The sequence below is a fragment of the Equus quagga genome, chromosome 11 (assembly GCF_021613505.1).
Source record: "Equus quagga isolate Etosha38 chromosome 11, UCLA_HA_Equagga_1.0, whole genome shotgun sequence".
NCBI lineage: Eukaryota > Metazoa > Chordata > Mammalia > Perissodactyla > Equidae > Equus > Equus quagga.
Genome location: NC_060277.1, coordinates 25886228 through 25912240, shown reverse-complemented (window position 1 = coordinate 25912240; position 26013 = coordinate 25886228). Strand labels below are relative to the sequence as shown.

The window sequence follows — 26013 nt, the reverse complement described above, 5'->3', positions numbered from 1 at the left end:
ACAGAAGATCCTGCCCCTCCTAAAGCCAAAGCCAAAACAAAGGCTTAGAAGGCCAAGAAGGCAGTGCTAAAAGGTGTCCAGAGGCGGAAAAAAAAAAAAAACATCCACAAGTTATCCACCTTCTGGTTGGCCCTAGGCACTCCAAAGGCAGCCCAAATATCCTTAGATAAGCAACAAGCTTGAGCACTATGCCATCATCAAGTTCCCCCTGAACACTGAGTCAGCCATGAAGAAGACAACACACTTGTGTTCATTAGGCAGGTCAAGAACAACAAGCACCAGACCTAACAGACTGTGAAGAAGCTCTATGACCCTGACATGGCCAAGGTCAACATCCTGATTAGACATGATGGAGAGAAGGAGGCTGCTAATTATCACACTTTTTTTTTTTTTTTTTTTTAAAGATTTTATTTTTTCCTTTTTCTCCCCAAAGCCCCCCAGTACATAGTTGTGTATTCTTCGTTGTGGGTTCCTCTAGTTGTGGCATGTGGGACGCTGCCTCAGCGTGGTCTGACGAGCAGTGCCATGTCCGCGCCCAGGATTCGAACCCTCGAAACACTGGGCCGCCTGCAGCGGAGCGCGCGAACTTAACCACTCGGCCACGGGGCCAGCCCCTAATTATCACGCTTTTTAAAAAAATATTTGACTGGCTCCTAACTATCATGCTTTGGATGTTGCCAACAAAACTGAGATCATCTAAACTGCGTCAAGCTGGAGAATACTAAACATCAATTTTTTCATAATATTAAAAAACTGCAAAACCACAGTCCTTAAATGAGATGCCAGATAAGTAAAATAAGTTTACATATAAAAGAATGATCCAAAGCCTCCATGTAAGAAGTCCAACTACCCTGTTACTACCACGTTTTGAGGAAAGCAGCCACGTGGGAGAGATTGTGGCAGGAGAGATCAGATAAAGGTGTGATGAAGAGGGATATAGGTAGCAGAAGGGGTGATGGCAGAAAAGGAGACTGGTAAAATGCAGGAGGAGTGATCAAATAAATTAATATATTAAGGATAAATGGAGTCAGTTCTTCACTGTCAGAGCAGGGAATAACATATGAAAAGACAGAAAACAAGAATGAACCCTGTGGTGTTGGACTGGAATTGAAGGCATTGGTATAAACTAATATCTTTTAATATAGAAATACAGATGTAGATCTATATACGTACATACATATTTCCTAACTTTATTGAGCGAGCCTAGAAGCAGTGACATCTCAATAGCAGTAAGCACACCTAGCACCCAGATCTTGGCTTCTAAATACAATTCTCTACTACCATGAACCAGGGATCCAAGTATCTTCCCACAAAATATTAAAAAAGGGAAAAGAATGACTATAGTGAAGTGTGGTAGGCTGAATAATTGCCCCCCAAGACGTCCACATCCTAATACTCAGAAGCAGGGAATATATTATCTTACATGGCAAAAGGAATGTCACAGATGTGATTAAAGATCTCGAAATGAGGTGATTATCCTACATTATTTGGGTTGGCCCAATAAAACCACAGGGGTCCTTATAAGAATGAGGGTCAAAAGACAAAGGTGATGTGACAACGGGAGCAGAGAGTGGAACGATGTCCTTTGAAGATGGAGGGAGAGGCCACAAGCCAAGGAATGCAGGCTGCCTCTAGAAGCTGGAAAAAACAAGGAAAGAAATTCTACTCTAGAGCCTCCAGAAAGAACCAACCTTGCCAAAACCACAACTAGCCCAGTAAAACTGATTTTAGACTTCTGGCCTCCAGAACTAAATGAGAATAAATTTGTGTTGTATTAAGCCACTAAGGTTGTGATAATCTGTTACAGCAGCAATAGGAAACTAACACAGAAAACCTGGCAGACACCATCTTAATCAGGTGATCAGTGAACATCACCAGCAATGGGACAAACTGCAATCATATACCATCTGCCAGAATACTATGAGAAGAACAAAGAATTAGTTTTGTGAAATTCCTGTCTAAGATACATAACCTGAATCTAATCATGAAACAACAACACCAAACAACCCAAATTAGGTTCATTCTATAAAATGAATGGCCTGTAATCTTTAAAGTCAAGGAAAAACTGACAAACTGTTCCAGAGTGAAGGAGACTGAAGAAACGTGTCAACTGTGCTGGCTTCTGCAGCACATATACTAGAAGTGGAACAATACAGAGAAGATTAGCATGGCTCCTGTGCAAAGATGACAAGCAAATTCATGAAGCAAAGGGGAAAAAAAAGAAACATGTCAACTAAATGTGATGTATGATTCTGAACTGAATTTTTTTGCTATAAGGAACATCATTGAGACAAGTGACAAAACTTCAATGGAGTCTGAGAATGAAATGGAAGCAATGTTAACTTTCTGATTTCACACTTGAATTATGGACACTTTTGAAAAACACCACTGGTGATTTTTTAATGTGTACTTCATTAAATTAAGCCTCCACAGTCCCCATTTTCAAGTAGAAAACCACGGAAACATTTGATAAGATTATAAGGACATTGCTGAAGTCTCTTTACTAACCAGAGAGCTTGATCTATTCAAAGGAATAACATTCTCCCAGGGTCCCTGACCTAGAGAAAGTACACACGGTTTTCAGCCCCAACAGTCTTGCACAATGTGCACAGGCATCTTGTAAGCTTCACTCTGCCAATCCAAAAATTAAATCATAACTTTTTAGAACATTTAAGTTAATCAGTAAATCCTTCAGATTATGGTTTACACAGTAACAGTGGCATTGAGATTTCCAGCATAACAAAATATTCATAGTACGCATTCCAAAACGATATATGAATGACTTCCAGTCAAAGTAACCATCACAAGTAAAGTCCTTCTAGATAGTTTTTTATTATAAGACACTTAGAAGAGTTAAAAAAAAAAAAAACCTCATTTATAAACTTCTAGTTTATAGAATTACCAGTTTCATGACCAGTAAATTTATGTTAGCATTATCATTAACTTATGATACAGCTTTTTTGGTTCTTGTGGGGGTTTTTTGAGAAAGACTAGCCCTGAGCTAACATCTGCCACCAATTCTCCTCTTTTTGCTGAGGAAGACTGGTGCTGAGCTAACATCCATGCTCATCTTCCTCTACTTTATATATGGGATGCCTGCCACAGCATGGCTTGACAAGCAGTGTGTAGGTCTGCCCGGGGGATCTGAACTTGCGAACCCCAGGCTGCTGACATGGAGGGTGGAAATTTAACTGCTGCACCACCAGGCCAGCCCCTTATGGTACAGTTTTCAAAGAAATTACCCACATTTATAGAAAGGGAAATTACAAGGTCATAAAACAATTCTGTGATTTTAAAAGCAACACAACAACATATTATGACTGCTCTCAGGAGCTGGACATAAAGTTTACATGTCTGTGGGAGTAAGTCTAGGTTTGGGGGAAGGTTATTACGGTTGTTTCATAAGCTGTACAACGCCTTTGCTAAAAGAGTCACATCCATCTGTGCATGCCAGGATGATCCGCCAGTTGTAGTATAACTGAGTGAAGTCTTAGCACCATATTCCTAGAACCCAAAGAGCTGAAAGAATGTTAGCCAGATCTGAAGCCTTCAAACCTGTTTGCATGCTTACCACAAAAGAATTTTTTAAAATCATGTACCTTCATGTAGATTTCTAATTTGGCATCAAAAATTTTGCATCATCGGTTTGTAGAGTTGTAAAATGTCACTTCTGACATAAAGTTGAAATTTTAAAATAAAAGGATTTTTTTCACTTTTAAATGTACCAACGAAATCTAAAGACCATAGCAATTTCATATCCAACATCATCCATTTACACAAATTCATGCACAAGCCCTTCATTCTACTTCCCCCCAATAATTTTATCCTAATGTAATATATTTTTATCCTGGAAACTCATTTCTTATAATACCGACACCTCTTAAAATAAGTTTTTTTATTCCATGACTAAGTTTTTCCCAACTTATTTTGAAAATTTTCAAGCCTTCAGAGAAATTGGAAGATCATGAACAATACCCTTCATGTAAATTAACCAATTGTTAACATTTTGCAACTCTTGGCTGTATCTCCAGTTCCCTCTTTTCCTCCCCTTCCTTTTTATCTGAACTACTTTAGAGTAAGTTGCAGACATGAAGACACTTCACCTCTAAACGCTTTGGCATATATCACCAAAAAGTATCACTAAGTTTATTATACTCAAGTTTAACATTTATAAGGTTTTACAAGTTAAAATTTCTGATGCTACATTTGTTTTGATGTTATTAGGGCAAAAATAAATATTAGAAATTAACGAATTAATAAAATGAGAATAAAATATCAGTTACGCTTTTACTTATAAGCAACTTGTAAATATCCCATATGTTCAAAAAAAGTTAAAACTCTAAATATTAAAACTTATTTCTAGAGCCAGCCCTGATGGCCTAGTGGTTAAATTCGGTGCACTCCACTTCGGTGGCCCAGGTTCAGTTCCCAAGAATGGAAGCACATCACTCATCTGTCAGTCACCATGCTGTGGTGGTGCCTCACAGAGTAGAACTAGAAGGAATGACAACTAGAACATACAACTATGTACTGGGGCTTTGGGGAGGAAGAAAAAACAGAGGAAGACTGGCAACACTTGTTAGCTCAGGGTACACTTTCCCCAAAAAAAAATAAAAATGAAAAGTAAAATGCTAGCACTATGCAAAGGCACAAATCCACTCTATCAAATAGTATAAAGAGGTAATTAACACTCTAAACTAGAAGGAAAATGACAAGGACCCAGAAATCAACCCTGAAGGTGCAGAAATTTACAAGCTAAATGACAGAGAATTCAAAATAGCTATCATAAAAAACTCAACGAGTTACAAGAAAACTCAGGAAGACAGTTTAATGAAATCAGAAATAAAATCAATCAACAGAGCAAATTCTTCACAAAAGAGACTGAAACTACTAAAAGAAAGCACTCAGAAATGCTGGAGATGAAAAACAATGAATGAGATAAAGAAAAGCCTGGAAACCTTAAATAACAAAGCTGATACTATAGAGGACAGAATTAGAAATTTAGAGAACAAAAATACAGAAACGCATCAGATGGAGAAGAGAAAACTAAGACTAAAAAGAAATCAAAAGAGAGACAGTTTGGGAGTGACATCAGCATAATGGCAAAGCAAGCACTTCCCTTAAACTCCCTCCTCTAAGATACAATGAAAAGGACATTCATATGCCAACAGAGCACATTCAAACAACACAAAAGACATCTGAGAGACCTATGCAGCCATGTCTGAAGGTGGAAGTGCTGGACCCCAGAAGGAAGTGAAAGGAGGTCAGGGGATCTCCTCTCCCTCCCAAACAGCAGCGACCCCAGGACTGTGCGTGGCTCTGAGAGAATGGGGATTGGGAGAGGGAGGAGGGGCCCTTGGCAGGAACACCTTCAACTCTCCAAGTTCCCTCAAAGCCCATAGGAAAGTCCATCACAGAGGTCGCTAAGCCAGCACAGCAGTGTCTTCATCAAGCCAGCACCCCTGGAGAGCAGACAGCAAGGGCAAAGCAACAAGACCCTGGGATCACACAGGTGAAAGAAGCCGACCCTCCTTCCATCCAGTGCTCCAGCTCGTACCACTGGCTAGAGCACCTGCACATATGATAGAAAAGCAGCAGCTGTGCGAGAGTGAGGCAGGGACAGTGGCAGGCTCAGAATACACAGCTCCTGACTCCCACCCAGTGGCAGCAGGTGGAAGCTGGCAACCAGACACTATCACTATGCTGAGGCACAAATCCACCCCATAAAACAGTACAAAAAATTTATTAATACTCCAGACCAGAAGGAAAACGACAAATACCTAGAAATCAATCCTGAAGGCACAGAAATTATAATCTAAATGACGGCAAATGCAAAATGGTTATCATAAAAAAACTCAACAACTTACAAGAAAATACAGATAGCTCAAAGAAATCAGGAAGTTCTTCACAAAATAAATTGAAACTATAAAGAAAAACCAATTAGAAATGTTGGAGATAAAAAACACAATAGATGACATAAGGAAAAATCCGGAATCCTTGAATAACAGAGCTGATATTATGGAGGACAGAATTAGCAGCTTAGAGGACAGAAATATAGAAATGCATGAAGATGGAGAAGAAGAGAAAACTAACACTAAAAAGAAATGAAGAAATTCTCTGAGAAATATCCCATTCAATTGGGAAATGTAACATAAGGATTATAGGTATTCCAGAGGGAGAAACGGAGGAGAACGGAGCAGAAAGCTTGTTCAAAGAAACAGCAGCTGAGGACTTCCAAATCTGGGAAAGATGCTGGAAATACATGCGAAAGAGGCTACTGGAACTCTGATTTATATCAATGTTAAAAGACTTTCTCCAAGGCATATAGTAGTAAAGCTGGCAAAAGTCAATGACAAAGAGAAAATATTAAGGGCAGCAAGGCAGAAGAAAATAACTTACAAAGGAATCCCTATCAGGCTTTCAGGGGATTTCTCAAACCTTAGAGGCTAGGAGAGAGTGGAATGATATATTCAAAATTCTGAAGGACAGAAACTTTCAGCCAAGAATACTCTAGCCAGTGATAGAGTTCATCGCCACAAGACACCCCCCTACAAGAAATGCTCAAGAAGACCCTCACACCTGATTTTAAAAAGGGGGGTGGGGGGTTACAAAGCCTTGAGCAAAGAGATACACAGGTAAACAAAAATCAGAAAATTGCAGCTCCCTCTCACAACAGGTTAGCAAACAAAAAACAGGTTAGCAACATTAAAGATAAAGGGAAGAAAAACATCAAAAATAAATATAATCTCATCATTTTAACCACAAACTCACAATACAAGATGGAATAAGTTGTGACAATAACTTAGAACGGGAACAGGAAAGAGACGGAATTGGCTTAGTCTAAGGAAATAGGCTATCAGAAAATGGACTATTGCATCTACGAGACTTTTTATACAAACCTCATGGTAACCACTAAACAAATAATCAGAACAGAAACACAAACAATAAAGAGAAAACCAAGAAAACTACCACAGAGAACTACCAAACTGAACTGGTAATCCAAAATACACAGGATGAGAAACAAGGGAAAGGCAGACGAACGAGAAAACAAGCAATAAGATAGCAGCATTAAGCCCTCATCTATCAATAAGCACTCTAAATGCAAAGGTATTGAACTCTCCAATCGAAAGACACAGTGGAGGGATTGATCAAAAGACAAGACCCAACAATATGCTGCCTCAGGAAACACATCTCAGCTCTAAAGACAAACAGAGGCTCGGGCCGGCCCAGTGGCGCAGCAGTTAAGTGCGCACATTCCACTTCGGTGGCCCAGGGTTGGCCAGTTCAGATCAGAGGTGCGGACACAGCACTGCTTGGCACACCATGCTGTGGTAGGCATCCCACATATAAAGTAGAGTGAGATGGGCATGGATGTTAGTTCAGGGCCAGTCTTCCTCAGCAAAAAGGGGAGGTTTGGCAGCAGTTAGCTCAGGGCTAATCTTCCTCAAAAAAAAAAAAAACAGGCTCAGAGTGAAGGGATGGAAAACAATCCTCCAAGCTAAAGGCAAACAAAAGAGCAGGTGTTGTCATACGTATATCAAACTAGACTTCAAGACAAAACAGGTAATGAGAGACAAAGAGGGATAGTATATAACGATAAAAGGGACACTCCACCAAGAAGACATAACACTTATAAAGATATACACACTCAACACAGGAGCACCAAAGTACATAAAGCAACTATTAACAAATCTAAAAGGAGATATTAACAGCACAATACTAGTTAGGGAACTTAACACCCCACTTACATAAATGGATAGATGATCCAGACAGAAAGTCAACAAGGAAATAGTGGATTTAAACAAAAAACTAGACCAGATGGACTTAACAGATATACAGAGAACACTCTATCCAAAAACAGCAGAATACACATCCTTCTCAAGTGCACAGAGAACATTCTCAAGGCTACATCATATGTTGGGAAACAAGGCAAGTCTCGATAAATTTAAGAAGACTGAAATCCTATCAAGCATCTTTTCTGACCATAATGCTATGAAACTAGAAATCAACTGCAAGAAAAAAGCTGGGAAAGGGACAAAGATGTGGCAACTAAACAACATGCTACTGAAGAACCAATGGATCAATGAAGAAATTAAAGGAGAAATCAAAAAATATCTGGAGACAAATGAGAATGAAAATGCACCATACCAACTCATACGGGAGGCAACAAAGTGGTCCTAAGAGGGAATTTTATAGCAATACAGGCCCACCTTAACGAACAAGAAAAATCTCAGTAAGTATTCTTAAACTACACATAACAGAATTAGAGGAAGAACAAAGCAAGCCCAAAGTCAGCGGAAGGAGGGAAATAATAAAAATCAGAGTAGAAATAAATGAAATAGAGACGAAACAAACAACAGAAAGGATCAATAAAGCTATGAGCTGGTTATTTGAGAAGATAAACAAAACTGACACACACTTAGCCAGACACACTAAGAAAAAAAGAGATGGCTCAAATAAATAAAATTAGAAATGAAAGTAGAAATTACAACAGATACTGCAGAAACACAAAAGATTATAAGAGAATACTATGAAAAACCATATGCCAACAAATTGAACAAGCTAGAAGAAATGGATAAATTCTTAGACTCCTACAACCTCCCAAAACTGAACCAAGAAGAAACAGAGAATCTGAATACACCAATCACAAGTAAACAGATTGAAACAGTAATCAAAAACCTCCTGTGGCCAGCCTGGTGGCCCAGTGGTTAAATGTGCACATTCCGCTTCAGTGGCCCTGAGTTCACTGGTTCGGATCCCAGATGTGGACCTACGCACTGCTTGTCAAGGCATGCTGTGGCAGGTGTCCCACATATAGAGGACGATGGGCACAGATGTTAGCTCAGGGCCTGTCTTCCTCAGCCAAAAGAGGAGGATTGGCAGCAGTTAGCTCAGGGCTAATCTTCCTCAAAAACAAAAACAATAACAAAAAACCTCCCAAAAAATAAAAGTCCAGGACCAGATGGCTTCTCTGGAGAACTCTACCAAACATTCAAAAAAGGCTTAACACCTTCTGAAACGATTTCAAAAAACTGAAGATGACGAAATACTTCCTAATACGTTCTACAGGGCCAACATCATCCTGATACCAAAGCCAGACAAGGACAACACAAAGAAGGAAAATTACAGGCCAATATATCACTAACGAACACAGATGCAAAAATCCTCAACAAAATATTGGTAAACTGAATACAGCAATACATTAAAAGGACCATATACCATGATCAAGTGGGAAAACTCACTTGCACCAGGGATGCAGGGATGGTTCAACATCCGCAAATCAATCAATGTGATCCACCACATTAACAAAATGAGGAATAAAAAATACACGATCATCTCAACAGATGCTGAGGAAGCATTTGACAAGATCCAACATCCATTTATGATAAAAACTCTCAATAAAATGGGTATGGAAGGAAAATACCTCAACATAATAAAGGCTACATATATGACAAACCCACAACCAACATTATCCTCGATAGGGAAAAACTGAAAGCCATCCCTCTGAGACAGGAACAAGAAAAGGGTGCCCACTCTCACCACTCTTATTCAACAAAGTACTAGAGGTTTTGGCCAGAGCAATTAGGTAAGAAAAAGAAATAAAAGGAATCCAAATAGGCAAGGAAGAAGTGAAACTCTCGCTGTTTGCAGACGACATGATTTTACATATAGAAAATCCTAAAGAATCCTTTGGAAAACTATTAGAAATAATAAACAACTATAGCAAAGTTCCAGGGTACAAAGTCAACTTACAAAAATCAGTTGCATTGCTATACTCTAATAATGAACTAACAGAAAAAGAACTCAAGAATACAATCCCATTTACAATTGCAACAAAGAGAGTAAAATATCTAGGAATAAATTTAACCAAGAAGGTGAAAGATCTATAAAAGGAAAACTATAAGACATTATTGAAAGAAATGGATGAGGACATGAAGAAATGGAAAGATATTCCATGCACATGGATCAGAAGAATAAATACGGTTAAAATGTCCACACTACCTAAAGCAATCTACAGATTCAATGCAATCCCAATCAGAATCCCAATGACATTCTTCACAGAAATAGAACAAAGAATCCTAAAATTCACATGGGGCAACAAAAGACCTCGAACTGCTAAAGCAATCCTAAAAAAAAAGAACAAAGCTGGAGGCATCACAATCCCTGACTTCAAAACATACTACAAAGCTATAGTAATCAAAACGGCATGGTACTGGTATAAAAACAGGCACACGGATCAACGGAACAGAACTGAAAGCCTAGAAATAAAACCACACATGTAGTGACAGCTAATCTTTGGCAAAGGAGCTAAGAATGCACAATGGAGAAAGGAAAGTCTCTTCAATAAATGGTGTTGGGAAAACTGGACAGCCACATGCAAAAGAATGAAAGCAGACCATTATCTTTCACCAAACAAAAAAATTAACTCAAAATGGATTAAAGACTTGAAGGTAAGATGTGAAACCATAAAACTCCTAGAAGAAAACATAGGCAATACACTCTCTGACATCAATCTTAGAAGGATCTTTTCAAATACCATGTCTACTCAGTCATAGGAAACAAAAGAAAAAAAACAAATGGGAGTTCATCAGACTAAAAAGCTTTCTGCAAGGCAAAGGAAACCAGGAACAAAATGAAAAGACAACCACCAACTGAGAGAAAATATTTGCAAATCATATATCCAACAAGGGGTTAATCTCCAAAATATATAAAGAACTCATACAACTCAACAACGACAACAAAAAACTGATCAAAAAATGGACAGGGGATATGAACAGACATTTTTCCAAAGAAGACATACAGATGGCCAACAGGCACACGAAAAGATGTTCATATCACTAACCATGAGAGAAATGCAAATCAAAACTACAATGAAATATCACCTTACACTAGTCAGAATGGCTATAATTACCAAGACAAGAAACAACAAACGCTGGAGAGAACATGGAGACAAGGGAACCCTCCTACACTGCTGGGGGGAATGCAAACTGGTGCAGCCACTATGGAAAAGACTATAGAGATTTCTCAAAAAATTAAAAATAGAAATACCACATGACCCAGCTATCCCACTACTGGGTACTTATCTAAAGAACTTGAAATCAACAATTCAAAGAAATTTACGCATCCCTATGTTTAGTGCAGCATTATTCACAACAGCCAAGAAGTGGAGGCAACCCAAGTGCCCACTGACTGATCATATGATATATGGTGACTGACAAATAATAAAGAACAACTGAAATTTCACAATGTTATAAACTATTATGGACCTCAACTAAAACCAAATACACACACACACACACACACACACACACACACACACACCCCCACCTACAGGATGATCAAAATACCTAATGTTATATAATGCTACACTGTGGCTTGGAATAAAATTTCCAATGATGGTATCATATTCAGAACCCAAAAGTGCTACATCCCAAACATATGCAAATGAAATGTACATATTCTGAAACACTGTTAGATGACAAAAAATAGCTCTGGTGACCACAAAGACACTGAGGTTGAATACATGAGGAATGTGAAAATAACTGTTTGCTGAAATGTAGGGGGATAAAACTTTATTTTTAAAGTACTATACTTTATAGGATGTGATTTTTAAATATGTAACTAAAATTTATAAATTAAACACTTTAAGGAGATATGATTTCATCCTTAAAAGGATATATATTCAAGCCGGCTAAAAAAATTTTTTCCACATCATTAAGAAACAGGAGACTATTAAGTCAGATCTTGTTATTTCTCTGCTTAAAAATCTTCAATAACTTCCCATTGCACCTAAAACAAAATCCAAGCTTCTGACGCTGGCTTATAGACATGATCTACTCTCCAGCTCCCTCTCTGACTTTATCCCAGATTATCCTCCTCACCTGCCACCTCCTGCCACTTTGTTCTTCTCTCTTCCTGGAATATGCCCAACTCCTCCTTGTCTTAAAGGCTTTTTGTACACAACTGTTGCCCCAGCCTGAAACAGGCTTTTCCCACGCAGTTCAGATCTTTGAATGGCTGTCCCTTTTGTCACTCAGCTTGAAGAAACATTCTCAGGAAGACATTCTCTGAATACTCTACTTCTCTATACAGTATTTATCACTATCTGATATTTTTTGTTATTTATATGTAATATGTCAATCATCTCCCCCACATTAGGATATAACCTTCAAGAGAACTGGGATCCCATCTATATTTTTCACCCCCATATTCCATTGCCTGACACAATGCCTGGCAAATAGCAGGTGCTTAATAAGTATCTGTTGAATGTATGAATTATCTCATTTAGACTTCTAACCACCCAGGGAGTATGTATGTATATATGTATTAGTAAACTTAAAAAAACAAAAACAAACAAACAAAAAACATGAAGCTCAGAAAGGTTAAGTAACTAGCCCAAAATTACAGATGGTACCAATGGAATAGCAAATAATCATTAAAGAACAGAGATGGGACTTGTGCCCAGGTGTAAATTCACAGGCCTATGCACTTATTCACTTTAACTGCCTTCCCCTAAAAAGAATAACTAGATCGCCTAAACAATTCTCAAAAGCAGCTAAAATATACTGTGTCCCTGTTCTCATTAACTTAACACACCTATCCTGATTATATGTCCAAAGCAGAAAATGTAACATGAAGAAATCCGAGTCAAAAAATTTAAGAACAAGGAGCAGCTAAAAACAAACTGAACAGGTGAGACCTCTAGCGGCCGGCCCCATGACCGAGTGGTTAAGTTTGCACGCTCCACTTCAGCGGCCCAGGGTTTCGCCGGTTCAGATCCTGGGCAGACATGGCACCGCTCATCAAGCCACGCTGAGGCAGCGTCCCACATAGCACAACTAGAAGGACCTACAACTAGAATATACAGCTATGTACTGGGGGGCTTTGCGGGGCAGAAGAAGAAAAGAAAAAAGAGACTGGCAACAGATGTTAGCTCAGGGCCAATCTTCAGAATAGATGACATCCGTAACAAAAAGTCTGGTGAAATAGAAGTTTACAGACCAAAAAAAAAGTGCTACAAATCAAACTGCTGCAAGGACTTCAATACTGAAGAGTGTGGGACAAGGCAAAACAACACATAAATTTTGGAGAAAAAGTGGCAAGACAGTTTTTTTTTGTTTTAGTTTCATTTGCTATAGAAGTGTCCAGGTCCAAAAGAAAAGCAAACATCCATCCTTCATATCTGTAGGACACAGGAATTTTTTATGAGCCATCTGTCTCTAAGCCAGAAGGTATTACTAAGGCAAGAAGGGGATTCTCAACGGTAAAATGATTCATTTCAAGTTGCATTTCTCAAACTAGAGGTGCAAGATAGTGCAGGATTCTAAACAAATTATAGTATGCTCCAAGTGAGTTGGAGAAAGATGCTATGTCTCCTTAGCATAGTCTCAAATATGACCTAAAATCCTATCAAAGGGTCCTTTTTACCCTGCCATCTCATCTGCCAATAACACATCTACCCTGTTAGCTACTTCACTCTTCATCCAATCCTCTACCATTACCTCTCTCTTGTTTTTCTTTTCACCTTAAGCTTATAGTGATAATCCACAGCCCAGGTCAAAGGGTAATTACCTCTAAAAGAGACAAAACAAGACAAAAATAGAAAAACTCAAGTACTGTTAAAGAAATGCTAGCTTGCTAGCTTTTAAAAAGAAAAGACAACTTAAAACACCTTCAAGGATGTATGTCCCACTGGGACCTTAAACACTACATACCCCAAAGTAAAAAAAGTTCAGGGAACTGAAAAGGCCTCTAGAGATAAGAGGTACATAGAATGTCTTGCTCAAGATAACAGCCAATCTAGCCAGAGACTGTTTAAATTAGTTTTTAGACGTTAATACAAATCCGTACAGAAAACTCAGCTTATAGATAAAGCAGAAAGAAGAAAACATTCACCATTCCAACAACCAGATGATAATCACTAATAGCAATTTAATGTTTCCTTTTTAGTCCTCTTTAGGAGAGTATTTGGGAAAGGGGAAGGAAGAAAGGGGACTTGGCAAGGTTGAAGGTACATACTTAGGGGAGAGATCTTTGTGAACAAGGAAGCTTCAGCAACTAACTTCTAGGGGCAATGAGCTTCCCTCAATTAGAGGGCTGTGGGACTGCCTCAGTCACAGCCCTCAAGGACACTTCCACCATACTGATGACACCTACTACTTTTCCCCAATGCAGCAGTTGCCCAAGTGATAGAGTTTCTCAGAGAGCAGGAGAAGGAACAGGACATACAAAAGTTAATTTAAGGTAGCACTCTATCATGTACCATTTACAAATTGAGATACAAACACAAAAAGCTTAAGTTTGTGTTAAGATCACATTACCTGTAATTTTTAATTTTTTAATCTCTAAACATCTCCCATGCTTGGAAATTCATTAAAAACATCACTTAATTACTACTAATAACCAAATGAATAAGGACACCATAATATACCTACCATCCTACAATTAGACATAAATTGTTTTGAATTTTTTGGTGTTCTGAGACTCAATTTGCAACATGGAGGGGAAGGGTCCCCCCACACTCACTTCCAAGAAGCAATTCTCAGAACACCAGCTGGCTGTCAGAGAATTCAACTCAATTCTGACACTGTCTACCAGAGACGGCATAAAATTCCACAGGTTGAGAGCTCAGTTCGACAAAACTGTACTGCCACGCCACTTCAGATGTCAGTCGAAAGCCCAGGTTATCACCTGTGCTTCTGACCAACCACCTACAGACTGGGGGTTCCACTGACCCCCTCTTTTGGTTGATTAATTTGCTAGAGTGGCACAGACAACTGAGAAACATTTTACTTACTGGATTACCAGTTTATTATAAAAAGATGTAACTCAGAAGAGCCAAATGGAAGAGACGTGTAAGGCAAGGTATAGAGAAAGGGCAAGGAACTTCCATGTCCTCTCTGGGCACGCCACTCTCCCCAAATCGCCACGTCTTCACTAATCCAGAAGCTCTCCAAAGTGTCCCTCTGGGGTTTTATGGAGGCTTCATTACATAGGCGTGATTGATTAACTCAATGGCCACTGGCAAATGAACTCAATCTCTAGCCCCTCTCTGAAAGTTCCAACCCTCTAATCACATGGTTCGTTCTCCAGGCAACAGGCCCCAATCCTGACGTTTTTGACTCCCAAAAGTCATCTCACTCACATAACAAAAGACATCTTTATGACTTTGAACACTTAGGAAATTCCAAGGGTTTGGGGAGGTGTGAGCCAGGAACTGTAGAGAAAGACCATATGAATGACTAAATATATACTTATAAATCACAATATCACAGTATCTTTCTTTGGTCTTGTAAGTATTTAGAACTATATCCTTACACCAGAGTCCCAGAAATGGAATTGCTACATTTAAAATTTTTAACATTTTTATAGCTCCTTTCTAAAAAAGGAAATAGGACTATAAATTCTTTTCAGCAGTTTGCATGAATGGCACCACCATTCTTCAACAGCCAGTATTAGAGGCATCACTGAAAAGATGGCATTTGAGCAAGGACATAAAGGAGATGAGGGCGGTAGAAGTGTGGCTACTATCTAAAGTAAAAGCCTCAGCAAACAGAGCAGCAACAGTAAAAGGTCTGAAGGAAGGAGCGGGCCTCGTGTGCTCTAAGAACAGCAGATAGGCTAGTGTGGCTAGAATGGAAATAGCAAGAGGCAGGGTACTAATAAGATCAAAGAGATCATGAAGGTCTTTACAGAACACTCTCAAGACTTGAGCTCCTATTGTGATTGAGAGAGGAGAGCCTTAAAAGGTTCTGAGCAGAAGAGTGACAACTGCTGGCTTCTCATCTAAGAGGATCACTCTGGTACTATTTTGAAAATAGACTGCAAACAGCAAGAGTAGAAACAAAGACTAGTTAAGAGGCTAATGACAACCAGGCAATAAACCAGGATGGTAGTGATGGTGGAGTAATGAGAAATGGTCAGACGGGATATAATTTGAAGGTAGAGCCAACAGGACATGCTAACAGTCTGGAAGTAGAGTAGGAGATAAAGAATTGAGTAGAGAATAACCCCAAGACTTCTTGCCTGAACGGCTGAAGAGGCCGCTGTGATTAACTGAGACGGAGAAGACTGCGGGTCAAGATGTTGAAGAGAGGTGAGACAGAAATCACACCAGTTTTGTGTATGTTAAGATTCTACAGATATCCAAATGGAAACGTGGACTGGGCACTTATATATACACAAGTCTGGAGTTCAAAAAAGAGTTCTAGACTGGAAATATAAATTTGGGAATCCTCATCATATAGATGATATTTACAGCCATGAGATAGGATGAGACTACACCAAAGGAGTAAGCGCAGATGGAAAAGAAGTCAAGGACTGAGCCTTGAGGAATTCTAACATTCTGATGTCCTCACTGCTACAGCATGCTCATAAGGATAACTTACTGAATATCCTATAAAAATAGCTTCTACCCATATACCTAGAGCCAACTGATTTTTAACAAGGGTGCCAAGTCCATTCAATGGAGAAAGAACAGTCTCTTCAACAAATAGTGCTGGGACTACTGGATTTCCACATGGAAAAGAATGAAGTTGGAGTTCTACCTCACATCACATACAAAAATTAACCCAAAATAAATCAGACCTAAATATAAGAGCTAAAAACATAATTCTCTTAAGAGAAAACAAGGGGGTAAATTTTCATGTCCATGGATTTGCCAATGGATTCTTAGATATGACAACAAAACACAGCAATAAGAGAAAAAACAGTTCAACTGGACTTCAAAATTAAAAACTTTTGTGCATCGAAGGATATAATCAAGAAAGTGAAAACACAATCTACAGAATGGGAGAAAATATCTGCAAACCACATATCTAATTAGGGATTCACATCTAGAATATATGAAGAACTCCTACAACTCAACAAGAAAAAGATCAACAACCCAATTTAAAAATGGGCAAAGGATTTGAATGCACATTTCTCCAAAGATATACAAAAGGTCAATAAGCACATGAAAGATGCTGAACATTATTAGCCATCAGAAACATGCAAATCAAAACCATAATGAAACACCACTTCACACCTACTATGATGGCTATAATTTTTTAAAAACTGAAAATAAGTGTTGAAGAGGATGTGCAGAAACTGGAACCCACATACATTGCTGGTAGGAATGTAAAATGGTGCCGCCACTATAAAAAAGTCTGGCAGTTCCTCAAAAAGCTAAACACAGAACTACCATATGACCCAGCAATTCCAGTCCTAGGAATACAACCAAAAGAACTGAAAATGAGGACTCAGATATTGTATGCCAGTGTTCCTTGCAGCATTATACACAATAGACTAATGGTGGAAACAACCCAACTGTGCATCAACAGATGAACAGCTAAAAATGTGGTACACATCCCTACAATGGAATATTATTCACCCATTCGTAAAGAAGGAAGTTCTGATACATGGTGCTACAACATGGATGAATCTTGAAAACATTACGCTAAATGAAATAAGTTAGACACAAAAGGGCAATTACTATATGACTCCACTTATATGAAATAGCTAGAATAGGCAAATTTAGAGACCAAAAGTAGATAAGAGTTTACCAGGGGCTGGAGGAAAGGGAGAAAGGGGAGTTACTGCTCAACAGCTGGAGTTTGTTTAGGGTAAAGAAAAATTTTGGAAAAAGGTAGTGGTGATGGTTGCACAACACTGTGAATGTAATTAATGCTACTGAACTGTACATTTAAAATGGCTAAAACTACAAATTCTTTAAAAAAAGGAAAAGATTCTACCTCCGTAGTATCTCAAGTGTGTATCTTAGCTTCCTAATGCCACCATCACTGTTCAGATCCACAGTATTTCCTGTCTGCTGCTTAATCTCTGTTCCTTCTCATTCTTTGAGATGTTATTACACTAACTTGCATATAGTACAGTTGCTAAAATATCCAAAAATGACATACAGTCAACCAAATCATATAAAAACTCTTCAGCTGGGCATACATGTTCTCCATATGACTTAAATAAACTTTTCTGGCCTTTTCTCACATTTTTTCAGTCTCTGAAGTCGCTACAACTGATCTGATCTGCACTTTGAACACATCCCATGCTTTCCAGCCACTATACTTCTGCTCATGGGATTTCTTTCCACCACCCTCACCCACCACTCCACCCATTAAATCTTTCTCATCCTTTAACAATCCAGTCAAAATCGACCTACTCTGAAGAGACTTCCCTGACTCCTAGCCCTCCACTGTCATCCACAACTACATGCAAATACTTTATCCAGCTAACTTCCACAGCACTTGTTTTCACTTCTCTTATATTTCCTTTGTTGGCCTCTAGATAGAATAATTCGTGTATGGGTCTAATCCTAATCCTCCCACCCCACCCAGATTACAAACTCCACTATATTTACACTGCATTCATCTTTGTATTGTCTGCTGCTCCTAGTACAGGCAAACAATGAATGTGCTCAATCAATAACTAACATTTAACTAAACAGGCAAAAATCTAAACCCAGAAAGATTTGGAGTCTACATGAGAAAATTCCTTCATACACACTGACACAAACACAATTCCAAAGTATAAGTAACATCTTTTTAAGAGAATGAACAACACCTTTCAAAGAAACAATGTGATGGTGAGATGGTGTAACAACATTTCTCATCAAAAGTCTGGTAATAGGAAACATTTTTTAAAAGGAAGTCTGAGTACAATATGGATACGTTATTTGTTTTGACCTTCTTTACGTCTGAATAAAAGTATAAGGAAGGGAACAAACATCTGAGAAAATGAAAATAACCCTGTCTTTGTTTTTCAGGTTCTCCAGATCAAGCAAGTATGCAACATGACCTTTAAAAAACAATTGTACATAACGCATTTACTAATCCAATGCTTGTTGTCACATTCATAAAGCCTACATGCTGTACTATAATTCATACTGCCAAGTTCCCAGCTGGTAGCTGCTTCTGTGCAGGACTTAAGTGTGTATATGCTACATGTCTGATACCTTTTTGTCAGGATAGAACACAGAAGAAATGACTATTTTTTTTTTTAATCTTTTGTTTTTAAATATTGGCACCTGAGCTAACAACTGTGCCAATCTTTTTTTTTTCTTTTTTCTGCTTTTTTCTACAAATCCTCCCAGTACATAGTTGTATATTTTAGTTGTGGGTCCTTCTAGTTGTGCTATGTGGAATGCTGCCTCAACGTGGCCTGATGAGCAGTGCCATGTCCGCACCCAGGATCGGAACCAGTGGAACCCTGGGCTGCCGAAGCAGAGCATGTGAAGAACTTAACCACTGGGCCACGGGGCCGGGCCCGGAAATGACTATTTTAAAACGACTCAAATTTCTCAGACATCTAATATCCCTTCAAGATCTAAAGTCTTAGGAAGACTATATGCTCTAAATTAATTATGAACATTCATAAAATATACTCCTTTGAACACAAAACTGATACTACCCAGTTCTTTAAAAAAAATCCACTCAACAAGAGACTGAGATAATCAACTCTACTATAATTAGAAATCAGCTAGATAAATTAAATCAATAGATAAGGACAACATTTCATTTTGAATAAAAATGTTCATCTCCATCTTTTCCCTGCACTCAATTCCAAAACTGATAAAAGTTAATAGGTTATTATTAGGCCAATCACCAAACAGCTTTTAAGAGGGAGAGAAATAAGTAAAGACAGAAATGAGTGAAAATTCAAAATTTGCACTCCCCTCTCTCATTCCCTCCACAGTACTTATATTCCATAAATAGCCCAAGCTATCTTAGAATCTCTTTCTCATCTGCCCATTCCCTTACATTCTGACATCTTAATGGACTAAGAAGCCTCTGAAATGTACTCCTCCTCATCTAGTTTTCCCCCACCCAGCCTGATATCACCACCTCTCACCTCACCCTCTTTCACCAAACCATTCTCCACACAATGCTCCACAAAAGCAAAACTGAGCATGTTATTACCCTACTTAAAAACCTCCATTGTTTACCCAGTAACTTACAGGGTAAGGTATAAACTTCCTAAAATAACTGATTTGCTCCTAAGTGCCAATCATCTTAAATCTTGCCATTTACTGAACATCTCCACGCTTTTGCATATGCTTTCCCCTACATCTGGAATGCACTTCTCCCACTTACCTTTTAAGACGTATCTCAAATCACCTCCTCTTACATGAAACACCCAAATCCCAAAACAGAATTATTCACTCCTTCCTCTGTGCTCAAACAGCACTTTCCACTTGCCACTTTAACACTCAGTATAATGTTATATTAATTACAGGAGGCAGCACAGAATAGTGGCTAACAGAAGCTCTGGCATAATACAGATTTGGATCCAACACCCCATCTTCCACCTAGTATGGACACGGCTTTAGGCAAGTTGGTTACCTCCTCCAGGGCTGTTTTCTCATGAATAAAACTGGGATAATACACAAGTCTAGCTCAAAGTGCTAACAGGCATTCAGCACTATCCACCTTGAGGCTAGTAAACTTTCAATGAATGGCAGAAAGCTGGGATGTTCACATCACAATTACCTGTCTCAGACTGGACAGGGATGTGGGGCCTTCCCCCACAAGAGGAGGGACTACATCTAAAGTCATCCCTACTGGGGAAAAAAGGGCTGCACACACCAAAATGTTGAGTCACCTGTGGGTGATTTGGGTGACGGAACTACAAGCAATTTTTGTTCTGTTTCTTTCTGCTTTTCTCCTTGGGTATGCGCAACTTACTAAGAAAAAAGTTATATGCACTTAAAAATCTCACCCATCACCTAAAAGCAGCATCTAGCACAAAGTTAACACTCTATAAATATTTGCTAAATGAAATGAAGGAACTGCTACAGTAGGTTTAGTTCTTCAAGAATGTTTACATGCACTTAGTGTTTTGCTTCTCATAATCACTTCTTGGGTACATACAGCAGGTTATACTTACCCCTAGAAAATGAGGCTGAGAGTTTAGAAATAAGTAAATAGGGACTAGGTTGGAACTTCAAAACTTCTAACTTTTCAAATTCAGAGTTTTCTTTCTACACTAAGCACTAAAAGTGGACTCCCACTAACATTCCCAAGTCAGAAAGCTGAATCATTTGTACACTGTTTGAGAGGGAGCAAGCAAAGAACAAAGAAATATAACTTTTTTTAAAAGTTTCATTAATCCTTTCAAATAATGGGGGCGGGAATCACTCAGACGATTTTTTTGAGTTAAGTACTCAAACTTAACTACTAAATCAAATTGTTCCAGAAAGCCTACATAATCAGCAAAACTGGTAGAAGCTAACAGCCCCACTATGTGCCAGACACTGTTCTAAACACTTTACATATATTTATTTGTTTAATCCTCACTTTAATTCTATGAAACAGGTAACTACCGTCTCTACTTACAGATGAGTAAACTAAAACACACAGAAGCTAAATAATTTTCCCTAAGATTACAGAGTTAGTAGGCAGCAGATCCAGACTTCAAAACCAGGCAGTTTTGGAAAAGTAAGATCAAGGAGTAAGGTCAAGTAAGTTTTGAAAAAGTAAGGTCAAGGAGTCAAAAGACAAACAAAAACTTGGAAAAAGTACTACTATATTTTATCTCAAATCAAAGGATCTATAATCCTTAACCTATGGGAAGAATAAAAGCATGCTTTTGATTTGAAATTCTAGTAATTACAAACAGTTATTTTCTTTCATCAAATATCACTGTAAATCCGTACTATTTAAGTTGCTTTAACAAAAATATTCGGTTTTCAACTACAAGAACTTTACAGCACTATTCTACAGTAAGTGCTTCTTAGTTTTGTAAAACAAAAAGGCTAAGACATTAGAGGGTTGTTCTTTGTTTTTTTTTAGCAAAGAGCACATATCACAATACACCACCTCCTAAAATGAAAACTCCAGCAAAGACCACTACTAAGAAGTTCTCCTCTTAGTAGCACTTCTCAAACCTAGCTACAACTTACAATCACATAGGGACCTTTTAAAAAACCAATACACAAGCACCCACTCCAGACCAATTAAATCAGAATATCTGGGGACAGGTCTAAGTGTTTTTAAAAGCTCCCCAAGTGATTCTAATGTGTAGCCAGGATTGAGAATCACTATTCCAAGAAAATCTAAATCCTCCATGTTATTACCTCATACAGAGCTTTTGTCCATAATGGTCTGAAAAAGTAGTCAGTCATCTTATTCAGCCAATTTGCAAACCACCAAGAGAGTAAGGGTTAAGATAAAGAGGACCCCTCAACTACTAAAAGGGGTATTAATTATAAGCGCATTTAGCCCAATAGATTAGACAAAAATCAAGGCAAAAGGATTCCACTGATAATGTTTTGGGTAACAGAGAAACTTCAATTAACACGTCAAATTTGCCAACGACCAAGCTATTTGTATCTTTCAAGTTCTAGATTTTACAATCTCTGAAATGGCACTATGCTTTCTGATGGACTCTAGAGCCCAATAATTCCAAAAGAGCAACAATGAAACAACTATCAACCTTGAAACTCAAAGCCCCAAATGTGTCATCTTTTTAAAAAACTAACCATTTCTTAAACTGAAGGTTTACTTAAGGGTGTAAAATTGCTAGCAAAGAAAGTCTTTTCATGCCTTCATACAGAGGATATCCCTGAAAAGTCAACATTTCCATAATAACTCTGAAATTCAAACTCAAGATGCTTATATTTTTGTATTTGGCTACTTATGGTTTCACAAGAAAGCTAAATAAAATAAGCTTCAGAATCAAACGTTAAAATATCCTGCTGTGTTATTCAAAAATACTACTACAGGTCCACATTCTTTGTTCAAATCCCCTGAGGACAAACATACTGCAGAATTTTTCAGATTTTAGAAAGACGGTACAGTGTTTCTACCCTAACAGGCCCTCGAGGTCTAAAACAGCACCAATAATCAAATAAATTAACATTCCAACAGCAAAATATAACTTTTTTTTAAATGAGATAAGGATTACAAGTAGCCTCCTGTCAGTACAAGTCATCAAACTATTTTGCTGCAAACATCTGAAAAAACTTTCTTTTCCAGAGCTTTGGGTGAACCTCTAATTCACGATTTCTCTTCGATGTTCAAGACGTTGCAAGTGGGCTTCAGAAAAAAGTCACTAGGATAAAAAACATTCTTTTAATACCACTGTAATACTAAAGAAATAACTCAAGTCATTATGGTAGATACACAAAAAGAAAGTCCAAGTGGTGTTTTCATGATGATTAGACTAGCATTTAAGTATCCACCTTAATTTTTATAATGCAATTTTGATCAAGATCAAACAAATACACCAACATGTGCATATTTACTGATTAAGGCAAGTATGAAGCAGAGCGCCAGATGCAGAGAAGGGGCATATCAACACCCAACTTTCTACCTAGCAATCTGGAAACAACAGAGGTCTCCGAAACTAAGCAGACCAGGCTCCACCACACAGGAAAGTTACTAAAGCTCTCTCAACTCCAGTTTCTTCACGCCAGGGTGGAGATGATGATAATAGAAGCTACTTCATTGTATTTTTAAGGAGATTAAATAAAGTAACATCTGAAGTCTATGACATAAATAGTCAATATTAATTCCCTCCACTAACTATGTGCTGGCGGGGCTCAAGTATAACTTGCCTATGATATAAGTTAGCAGGCAAATTTTATGACACAAAACCCACCACGAAAACATGACACTATCACATTTAAAAAACGCAGTGTAGATCAAAATGACTAATTTCTGAAATCAAGGCAGCTTCTCAAAACACATTCTAACCAAATCTATCTACTCTCCCAACACCCTTTCATCTTCCACACAACCAAGTGCATGCACGAATGGGTGATAAGTGAAAATAAACTACTTTACTGAAAAGGGCACTCTTTTAACTCGAAATAAAATTACCAGAGTATCCCAAGTTTTGCAGATAAGAGAGGTCATTACGGTATCAAGACTTCATCACTTATATTACAACCACTATCCAAAGAACCCAGACAATTTGAACACACTTAGAAAAAGACACAACAGTCCAAAATCCAATTTTCACTATTTACTGAATGAGAAAAAAAGTCACCATGGGCAGATTTTTGCATCTAATGACTATTTAAACTTGTCAAATGTACAAAAAGATGGAACTCTTTTTACTATTTATCCTAAATTCAATTTAATTCAGTTTCATTATTTTTAACTCAAGAATTGTACAAAGCACTGAGTCAGTCTTACAGCATTAAGTTCTGAACTGATTCAACGCTTCACTGTTCAATAATTTTCCCAAAGTACACTATATAACCTGGACAACCTGGACCTCCACCACACTCGAGAAGATATTTAATCAAGTCAGCATAGCTCTTGTGAAACAGAAAGCTTTCCCTAAACGTTAACACTCAAAACCGAGTAATAGTCACTGTGAACGCTCCCATAAACAACCTACTAGGGCCTTGCAGCTCCACAGCTTTAAGAATATCACCTGCCATATGTCCTAACAGAGTGCAGCCAATGGAATCCAAACATTACCCAAACATAAAACGCCTTGAAAAGAATCTATATTAGTCTGTGTTCTAATCCGACGTTTTTAATGTGAAAAAGACTCAAAACTAAAAGCAAATGGACCTGCTACCTCACAACTAGCTACAAGATGAACTGCCTACAAGATTTAATCCTTCATACTTGCACTTTTTCCGCCATAAACAGGAAACTCCAAAGAAAAGGAAATAGAGAAAAGCCTATTTTTGCTAAGGGGAATAATGGCATTGCCTCCAACCCCCACTGCGTGAGTGAACACATGAAAAAGCACCGGGGGAAGGGACGGGGGAGGGGCGGCTGGTGAGCTCAGTCGGAGTCCTGAACATGCCACCCAGCTCAGACGGTGCCCGAAACATCTGTAACGACAGCTGCAACCGGGAAACGGGGGTGCGGGGGGACGAGGACCGGGGCTTGGAGGCTCAGAGTTGTGCCTGCACGTTCGGCCAACTCTTCTCTCACCTCCCCATTGCCATCCTCCCCATTCCATCCTGCTCCCTCCATAAAGAAAAATACCCAATGAAACCAGGGGCAGAGAAGACAAAGGGGCAGGAGGCGGCTGCAAGGAGCGTCCAGAACAATGGGGAGAGGGTGCGAAGCGAAACTCCCGAGGAGGACAATGAAGGGGGTGGACCAGCGCCCCGAGAGGCACCGAGGGGAACACGGCGAGCCCGGGCCCCGCCAGCGGCGGACGCCGGGACGCGAGGCCCGGCCGTGCAGGCGGTATCACCCGGGACGCGGCGCGCTGGGCTGGGCCGGAGCGCGCGGGAGCGGCGCGGCCCGAAGAGGCCAGCGGGGCCTGCGCGGGTCGGCGGGCAGCTGCTAGCGGGACTCACCGGCATTCTGGTCTCGGGGCCAGAGGTAGTATGTGGCCGGGATCACGATGAGCCCCACGAAGGAGGTGAGGAAGTAGAAGAAGGTGTTCCCGCTGTCATCGTACTGGAACTGCTGCCCCGCCATGGCGCCCCCACCTCCGCCTCCCTCTTCTCACCGCCGCCGCCACGACCCCGCTCCGCGCTCTGGCTCCCAGCGTTCCGACCCCGTGTGGCGTAGCTCCGACGCCGCCGCCGCCTCGCCTCCCCGCCCCCACGCTACTCTCCCCGACACGCCGCCGCCGCCGCCGCCGCTGCCCTCGCCAGCTGTCGCGAGAACAGATAGTTCCCGCCCCGCTCGGTTTTTCCTCCCCCGCCTCTCTCCAACACGCTCGCTAAGGGAGACGTGGCGCGGGCAGCCGTGGATCTCTGCGAGGTCCCGCCCTTAACCCCGCCCCGTACTCCACAGCCCTGCCCCCCGAGCGCCGCCAGAGCGGCCTCCAGGGCCCCGCCTCTAGCCCTAGAGTCCCACCCACTTCCTCCTCCGCTTCCTTTCCCAGCCTGCCACTGCGGGTCCTCTGGGTTGGTTTATGGGGTCCCAGGGAAGGCTTCTGGGCCGAGGAGTGGGCGCGGGCTTGCACCTGCCGGTGACTGGGGTTGCAGCCCTTCGGAGCAAAGCTGAGGCTTCCTTCTTGCCTCCCCCTCTTTCCCATACGTACCTCACCTTGTCCTGCCCTCTCGCCTTTTAATTTCCCCGGTTGATAATGTTT

At 39.7% G+C, this 26013-nt stretch overlaps 1 protein-coding gene and 1 non-coding gene across 2 annotated transcripts in view; one reads left to right on the top strand and one right to left on the bottom strand.

The window, feature by feature from the left end:
- SEC63 (SEC63 homolog, protein translocation regulator) overlaps nt 1–25542 on the bottom strand; it is a 68728-nt gene extending 43186 nt beyond the window's left edge. The window contains exon 1 of the mRNA XM_046675569.1: nt 25268–25542. Within this exon, the coding sequence (XP_046531525.1) occupies nt 25268–25391 (124 nt within the window). The 5' untranslated portion in view covers nt 25392–25542. The remainder of the gene's footprint in view (nt 1–25267) is intronic.
- LOC124248039 (U6 spliceosomal RNA) lies at nt 2113–2219 on the top strand. Its single transcript, XR_006890921.1, has one exon. It is a non-coding gene; the product is annotated as a U6 spliceosomal RNA (small nuclear RNA).
- Nucleotides 25543–26013: the final 471 nt, after the last annotated feature.